At 61.1% G+C, this 8,653-nt stretch overlaps 2 protein-coding genes across 2 annotated transcripts; both read right to left on the reverse strand.

Annotated features, from left to right (window-relative positions):
- Window positions 1-293: 293 nt before the first annotated feature.
- LMJF_07_0390 (conserved hypothetical protein) lies at window positions 294-3,083 on the reverse strand (the record flags this gene model as incomplete). The annotated part of the gene is made up of 1 exon (XM_001680892.1): window positions 294-3,083. The coding sequence occupies one exon, from the start codon at window positions 3,081-3,083 to the stop codon at window positions 294-296; it is 2,790 nt and encodes a 929-aa protein (XP_001680944.1).
- Window positions 3,084-4,119: 1,036 nt separating this feature from the next.
- LMJF_07_0400 (conserved hypothetical protein) lies at window positions 4,120-5,955 on the reverse strand (the record flags this gene model as incomplete). The annotated part of the gene is made up of 1 exon (XM_001680893.1): window positions 4,120-5,955. The coding sequence occupies one exon, from the start codon at window positions 5,953-5,955 to the stop codon at window positions 4,120-4,122; it is 1,836 nt and encodes a 611-aa protein (XP_001680945.1).
- Between the last annotated feature and the right edge of the window lie 2,698 nt (window positions 5,956-8,653).

Genomic DNA, 8,653 nt, shown 5'->3' on the forward strand with positions numbered 1-8,653 from the left:
GTAGAGAGCTGGATGGGGAGAAGAGCGCCCCCTCCCCACCAGCATTACCACCATCACACCTCGCTGCACACACCGCTGAAGCGGCACACACACACACACACACACACACCTGTGCGGCTAAACACAGACACAAACACGACGGCCGGGGTGTGATGCGTGACAAGATGCGATCGTGCACACGCACGAAAAGAAAACGATGAAGGAAGGGTGCCTACGAGGCACAGCCTTCCCGTGCTGCGGACTCAAACAACACGTCGCCGTTAGCGTGCATCGCAGATGTGTGAGTTCTGCCATCACCGGCGCTGTGGAGCAACGGCAGCAGCAGCGACGCCGCCTATCCATTCCTCTAGCGCCTCCTCCTCAGCGCGACTGGCCGCCTCCAATGCGGCAGTGACGGCGTCGCGACTCGTTCTGTCCCTGCGGAGGAATTCAGTGTGCGGCCCGACGAGTGAGCCTTTGGCCAGCAACACCTCACCAGCTCCGACATCGCGCACGGAAAGGAACAACCGGTGCGTCTCGCCAACGTCCAGCCACGCGGAGCACACCTCTTGCACAGCAAGAGATGACATTGTCCCCTTAGCCGCCCCAGACACGGTTGCGGTACCTGTCGTGCTGTACCGCTTCTTTTGCTTTCGTCGCACTAAGAACAGGCCTGGCTGGCGCTCGTGCTGACTCGGCTGCCCTACGTTGAGAAGACTCTTAGCGCCGGTGTCGTACATGTACTCGGACAGCGTGTCTTCAAGGTACGCGGCGGCGCTGCGGCCGTCACCGATCAGCGTCCACACTGCGCACGTGTTAGCGAGGGAGGCACATGTGGGAGAAACAGGCGACGAGGTGTCGCGACCCGCAGCGTCTCCTTGGCGTGACAATGGGCTCTGCGCACTCCATGCAATGATGGAGCCAAGGGTGGTGAAGACGTTGGATGCGACCGGAGCGACGTGGATGTTGCCATAGCGCGCGTCGCAGGCGGGCACGTGGAGCAGGAGCCTGCCTGACCGCGAGCAGATGCCACTGCCGCCACGCAGGGCCACCTCGCATGGTAGCCAGAGTGAAGGGACGTAGGGGGCAATGCGGTACATCGCGCTAAGAGCTGCTGCTGCTGCTGCTGCCAAGTCGCCGACGTCGTCTGCGCTGACGGCGCTCGCTTCCGTGCCTCCCTCCGTCGCGGCGCGCTTACCCGGGCGGCTCTCCTTCGCGACCAACGACGTGGGGACAGCCATGCACACCACCAGTGCATGTGTACTCAGTACCCGTGGTGCGTGCAGCTGAAGCACATACCGCTCCTCCGCTTGTGTGTCTGTATGCGTTGCATCAGTGGCTGCAGGCGTCTGCACCGCTGCAAAGCCGTATGCGTGGTCGTCTGAAACGTTGGCACGCACCTGCTCGCCACCTGCAGCGCCGCGGCGAATGCGGAGAAGGTACGATGTGCACCGCGGCGCAACCAGCGGAGCCCCAACATCGCGTGCGACCAGACGCATGGAACGCGCCCCGCTGCTTAGCGATGGATCGTCCACGACACACTGCTGCAGCTCTGCCTTGTGCAGCATGGCGTCAAGCTGTTCCGACACCGGGCGAGACGACGTTGAAAGTCTGCGCAGCTCCCACTCACGCACAGTGTCGTGACGCCCCACAGCACTGTCCACACCAGTAGCATCTCGACCCAGACCCCTCGTGCGCTCTTGACCCCGCTGCTGGCTCAGAAAACGATGCACATGCACCTCCCACGCCCGCTCCACCGAGGGGAAGCTGTAGATGGAGCTCGGCTCGGCGCCTGCGCTGTCCAGTGGGAGCGCAGCCACCGCAACCACTGTCTCTGCTCCCGCTAGCGCCGTGGACAGCGCCAGTCCCTCCCAGCACAGCTGCAGGTCGTGCTGGAGAAGGTGCTGCACCGCAGAGGCGGCACCCCCATGCCTGGCGGCGGGAAATACGGAGACGAGGTACAAGCTCCAGCATGACTGGCTTCCATGTGCCTCGTCGACGGCACTCTGGTGCGGCGGCGGCGGCGGTTGTAAAGCGGAGGAGGGTTGGAGTAGCTGTACAAACGCTGCGCCAGCGGCTGAGTAGAGGCTCGCCCCCCAGGCTGAGCTGAGAGCGTCGGTTCCCATGTCCGCCAGCGCGTGCGGCGAGCACGGTTCCCGCAGTTGCGTGACGACAGATGCGGCAGTCATCGCCTTGGCACTCGGCGGAGATACTCGCGCCGACCCGCCCGGAGCAGCGTCGCTGGCTGCTGCACCCCCGACGAAGCAGCGGAACCCATCCAGCTCAAGGGCTGGCGTACGGTAAAGTGACTCTAGGTGCGCCACGATGCGGTGCACCGCATCGTCGACGGTGCGAGAGACCGCCGATGTCGACGTGCCGCCGTCCCACACCACCTCCAGGAAGAGTCGAAAAAAGGGTAGCAGCGCAGCCGCTATCGAACAAGAAGCGGCGGTGGTGGTGGCGATGTCGGCAGACGCGGAAGGCGACACCGCCGCGAGAGTCGAGGAAGGCGAGGGAGGTGCCGTGACCTCCACCACCCATGCGCGCAGCGGCACACGCTCACGCTCGACGCAGCCGCTCTCCGCCGCCGCAGTTGCGGGAGATGCCGCGCTATCACGCCCCTGGGCCGGGCTGGCCCGCCACGAGGGTTGACGTAGGAGGCTTGCTCGCAGTCTCTCTGCAGACCAGCTTGATTGCCCTGAAGCGTCTGATGCAGCCGTGCCAGCGTCGTTCGCGTGGCTCACATGCGGCACAAACAGCTCCGTCACGTACAGCGTTGCCCCGGTCTCGTCCATGCTCTCGAAGCGCGCCGTGTTGCTGGACGTGCCGAGCGGAAGTCCATCTTCTCTGATGTTGTTGTTGCCCGGGGCGGCCGAATCAGTGGCGGTCTTGCCGCCTTTCACGTGGGTGTGAGAGAGGTGGTGAGAGGCCACGTCAAGTGTCCAGCGGCCAGGGGCAAGGATGCACCCGGTTGAGAAGCCCCACACCCGTCGAGGGCACAGGTCCTCCATTTCCTCGCAAGTCCACACCACTGAGTGGAAAGTGGGGGAGGGGCACGCGAAAAGAGCGATACGTTCGAACCCTGAGCACCAGCGCTCATGCATGAGGCGGTGCAAGCGGCAAGGACTGCACACGCGGCGCGGCAACAACAACAACACACGTTACCACACAAAGCCAAGAAGACGCACGAGGCGGCCCCAGAACGAGAAAACACACACACACAAATTTCGAAGAGAGAGAGATGGGGGAAGGGCAGGGATAAGGGACAAAGTAAGTAGCAGTGACACCTTTAGGAAGCCGACCGTGTGCGTGTGTGTGTGTGTGTGTGTGTGTGTGTGTGTTTGAGGCAGGCAGAGGCGAGGGGGAGGGCGGGTATCTGTGCAAGCAGACCCCAGGCCTACACCCACACCCACGCACACGCACACGCGCACACGCGCACACACGCATGGATACAGCAGGGTAGGAGCGGGGTCGGGAGGGAGATCATGGAAAAGAAGCCAAGAGGCGGGACAGTGCGCGTTCCGCATTATCCTCGTTTCCGATCCCTTCGCTGCAGTCGTGGTGCCGGCCTCCCTTCGCCTCGCCCGAGGCGGGGCAGGCGGACAGGCAATCCGATCTTTCTCCGTCTCTCTCTCTCTGTCTTGGCAGCGGTCCTGCAATTGCGCTTCATCGTCTACATGCCGCACCGCGTGTGGGCCCGCCCTCCCACTCCTCTGGATCCGACGCCGGACAGGCATAGGCAGGCGATGGCTCGCTGGGGGAGAGCGGGGGATGTTTCTGACAGTCACGCATGCTGTTGATCGCGTGGAGCTGGCACACCTTCACGAGAGAGAGAGAGAGGGATGGGCCGAGGAGAGTCACAAAGACAACGGCCGCAAGACGGCGGCCTCCACGGCAGGACATCTCCAACACGCCCACTGCACAGCTCCGTGACGGAAAGAAGGAGGAAGAGAGGTGCGAAGGCGCCCAAAGCACGAGAAGCCCCAAACCAAGAGGCGCTCCGGCACTTTGGTCAGCACCATCCGGGCCTCCTCCTCCTCCTCCTCCCCACACCTTCTGCCACTCGTCCAGCCGCATACGCTGCCCCTATCGTGCCCTACCGTCACACACACACACACACACACACACACACAGGTCAATCTAAATCGGCAAGTTAGCGAGCAGAAACCCCACCATCACAAGGACGGCACCGGCCACGTAGGCGCCGCTGAAGTGCGCGTTCTTGGAGATGGCGTCCACGACCATGGCAAGCGGGGTGGTGAGCGACAACCCAAGCGTGGCGACCACCGGGGAAGTGAGCACGACGCTGCGGGCCCACAGCACGTCGCTGAGATTGGTGCCAACGAGAGAGTTTATCAGCAAGGGCCACAATTGCTGCCAGGATGGCCACACAAACTTCTCCGCGCCCGTCACGCTAAGCAGCACTAGACCAGGCCACAGGAAAACAACGTTCAAGACGCCGACAGCGCCAAACACCATTCCCATGGCAAAGCGCTCGTCGTCCGGCAGGCGGGCCTTCAACACAGACGTGTAGGCGGCGTAGAAGAACGCCGACAGCAGCGCCACGACGTTGCCGCCAACGGTGCTGTGCCCGCCAGCAGCGTCCTTGTCGGACAGCCCCACCACAACTGTGCCGCTGACGCTGAGAATCACCGCCGCCAATCGATGCGCCCCCACAGGCTGCCGCAGCACTGTGTGGGATAAGAAGAGCGCCCAGATCGATGAGGTGGAGCTCAGGATCGTGTTGGAGGCCACCGAGGTGATTGAGAGGGAGAGGTTGAAGAGGTAGTTGGCTAGAAACCAAAGCGGGCAGAAGACGAGCGCGCACCGCCAGATGCGCCGGAGCGAGTAGCGGCGAAGGCGCTGCCGACGCGCGCGCTGACGATAGCGGCGTCGCGGCGGCGCCCCGGTACGGTTGTGGCGGAGCATCTTTGAGGAAATCACCACCTCCCGGCGCGTCGCGACCTGCCGCAGGGCACCGTCGGCCAGCTCGTCCTCATCCGTCAGGATGACACTGACCACCTCCTCTCGCGCACTCGACGCCGACGAGGTGGCAAGGGAATAGTCGCGGCACTCGTCCGCGACCTGCAAGTGCGCCGTCGACCTGGTCACACCGTGCCCGCTGCCAACGTCGCTGCCGCCATCGATGTCATCGTTGTCCTCCAGCAGACTCCTGCCTGTGGCATCAACACTAATCAGCACCTGGTGCGGGGGGAGCCGCGGCGTCGACGGTGGCGTTCCAGCGTGGCGGGCACTCACAGCGGTGATTGCCGACCGTGACAAGGGAGCATGGCCGTAGTGGGGCGGTTGTGTCGAATGCGGTACAGCATGTGAAAGCAAGTCCGAGGAGGGTGAGCAGTGGCTCAGTGACCGCTGCAGCTCCCGTTCTGCAAGACCTCGACAGTGCGGGACGGTGTGGGAAAGAGTCGGGCTCACACCCGACACGCTCCTGCTATGATGAGGCGCTTCCCTCACTGCCCCAATGCTGGCGTCGTCTTCTCCCGCATCCGCCTCCGCCTCCTCCGTCGACGACGGCTCCCTCGAGTCCAGCCGTGCATCCTCGATGCACACCGGCTGTGTCCGCGATGTTTCGTCCCATGGCGTGCGCCGCCAGCGAGCCGAGAGAAAGAAGCCGGCGTTCCAAAGGCAAAACCCAGTTGTGTTAAAGTACGTGAGGAAGAATGGCTTGTTGAACTCGAGGGAACCGAAGATGTACTGGATCCAGACCGAGGACGCCACCCAGATGACCGTCACGCACAAGATGAGGGCGACGCCGAGGCCGTACTTGGAGAGCGTCATGAGCAGCCTTAGGTGGGCAGCAGTGCGAATAGTCTCATTGTATGCACGATCCACCAGCTCGCGAAGGCGGCTGCGTTGGGTGGCGATAATCGTCGAGCCCGGGGCGTCATCGATGTCCTCAGTGCCGGCAGCGCCAGGTGCGCTCTCCCGGGTGAAGGGCGACAGACAGCTTGGCATGAACGAGGGATAGACGAGCCCAATACAGGTGTCACACACAGAGAAAGAAAGAATACCAGCGACACACACACACGCAGAGAGAGAGAGAGCACGCCGTCCTCACGCGAAGACGAAGAGAAGTAACAAGAGGAGGGTTTCGGAAGCTCACCAAAAGGAGATGTTGGCGCTCACCCTGCTAGTAACCACAGCTGCTGCCGTCAACACGGACGAGCTGCACACGCAAAAGTACAAGGAAGAAAGACGCACTGCAACCCCTCACACCTGTGCAACACCAAACGCAAGGAGAAGAGAGAGTGAGCGAGCAAGACAACGTTCACTGATTTTCAATCCCAATCTTGAGCGCCTGTGTATCCTCCTCTTTCTTTTTCGTTAGCTTTGTCGTGCGTGTTATGTATGCGTCGGAGTTGCAGCCCTGCGTGTGTGTGGAGGAGAGGGGCGGTATGCTGTGCCGTATGTGTGTGCTGTGCCGCCCACACACGCTTCCCTTTCCCTGTTCTCCCGGACACACACGCGCACTCGCACCACTGCAAAAGAAGAGTACCGAAGAGGGAGGGGTCGGTGGAGATGGCGACGGATACGTTGGGGGGAGGACGCAACAAACACATAAAAGGGCGGGCTAAAAGAGGCAAAGGAGGCGCCGCTCTCCGCGCAGGCGAGCTGCGGTGAGGGAGCGTCGCGTGTGCGAGACGTGCGTAAAGGAGGAGGGGGAGCCCTGTGCTCAGGCGACACGAAGTAAAGAAGGGGGTGGGTGGAAAGCAAGATAAGCTCAGTGCTAAAGACCCCTCGCCCCACCAAAGCACAAAAAAAAACGAAAAAGGGGGTAGGAAAGACAGATTATGTACGTCAGAGAGCGGAAGGGAACAAAAGACGAGGCGGACCCTGCACGAGCGCACTGGTGCCTCGCTCTTCGTGTCGGTGTATTCTCTTTTCGTGTGTGTGTGTGTGTGTGTGTGAGGGAGAGGGGGGCTATCACACACACACACACACACACACGCTCCAGTGGGGCGCCTGGCGAAGAAAGTGCCAGGGCGACGAGGGGCGCAAGGAAATGAGGGATGAACGGCGCCCGCTGAAGAGGAGGGTACAGCCGACACTCCGAAGGGGGCGGGGACAACACGAAATCAGAAGAGACAAGCACAAAGAATATGCGCACGCGCAGAGAAAAGAACCGCCGAACACACCCTTCCGAGATACACACACGCACACAAGCAAGTCGATAGAGGATGAGGGCGTGTGTTGAACACACGCGCGTGACGTCCAGGAATGGAGTGTGTGCACCGAGAAAAGAGAGACCACTCGGTGGAGGGAGGGGGGGAGGGGGCAGCAAGACGGTGTGGGAGAGGAGCGTGTGTCATGTGTGCGTGTGTGTTTGGGATTGCATGAGAAAGAGTGCGGTGTATGACAAAACGCTAGAAGAAAACAAAGCGATGAAGGCGGCAGCGGCGACGGGTGTGTCAACGGTCAACCCACCCGCCTCTTCTCTGCATGTGGAAACCCCTAGCTACCTGCTCTGTGCGTTCTCCTTGATGACACCTCTCTCTCTCTCACTCACAAGTGATTTTCCTTCGTATGTTGAGTATCCCGCACCGTTTTCTCTTGTTGCTCTGGTGTTCGCTCCTTTCTTTGTGTCTATGAGGAGAGAGGGAGCGGCGCGTTGGTGTATTAGCGAGATGAAGTAGTGTCTTAGGCACTCTCCTCGCATCAGATACGCTCACTACTCCTGCCTTCTGTGGCTTGGATGCCTTGAACGCCGCCGTGTGAGGGCAAGGAGTGCCTCCGCGGCGGTGTTCCGTTGTCGATGATATTGTACACCTTTTTCGTGCTCAGCTCCGATACAACTGTGCCCTTCTCGCACCTTCTCTGCAGATCAAGAGTAAGAGGAGTCGTAGTAGGGAGGAGAGAAAGAAGGTGACACAGATGGAGAGGAGCGGGAGGGGGGGGGGCCTGCAGGCCCTATCTTTGCAGATGCGTGTCACGCACCCGCGCACACCAGATTTCACAAAGTAGACACACGAAAGAGCGCCAAAACCACGAATATGGTGGTTGGCCCGGTGTGAGGTCGGTTATCTATAGTGCGTAATGCGTGTGCGTGCGTACCTGCACCGACTAAACGACCAAACATCAAGACGCGCGGGATGGTGGGATGGTGGGATGAGGGGGGAGGGAGTGCGGGGCATCAAAACAAGCCCTCTACAGATGCATACATACACATGAGAGAGTGGGGCTGCTATGGAGCATTGCTACTCAAACCGCCATCCCTCCACCTCCCGTGTGCAGCGATAGCGTGTATCACGTTGTGTTTGACTCGCGATCAGCAGAAACGTCATCTATAATGATGGCATGGAAAGCGATGATGCATGTTTCCCTGTGGGCAGCCGCCATCCTCTCTGCGTCGTGCCGAAACCACAGTCGTGATGACTGTCGGCCCTGCGTGTACCTGTGCTCTTGTTGGTGTTGTTTCTTCGCTGCTGCTGCCAAGTCAGCTGCGTGTCGCCGAGTCCCCCGCATACATATCTGCAGCTCCTCTTTCTCTATGTATACTCCCTCCCCCTCCCCTCTTCCCCTCGTCACCAACTCGCTCCCACGCGCAGACCTCCATAGACACATACCGACAGACAGACGCACGTACTGCCCCCCCCTGAAAAGTGTGCGTGCGTGTGAAGGTGAGTGGGTATCACTTATCCTGTCCCCCTCCCCT

Source organism: Leishmania major, chromosome 7 (assembly GCF_000002725.2).
Source record: "Leishmania major strain Friedlin complete genome, chromosome 7".
In the NCBI taxonomy this organism is placed as follows: Eukaryota; Euglenozoa; class Kinetoplastea; order Trypanosomatida; family Trypanosomatidae; genus Leishmania; species Leishmania major.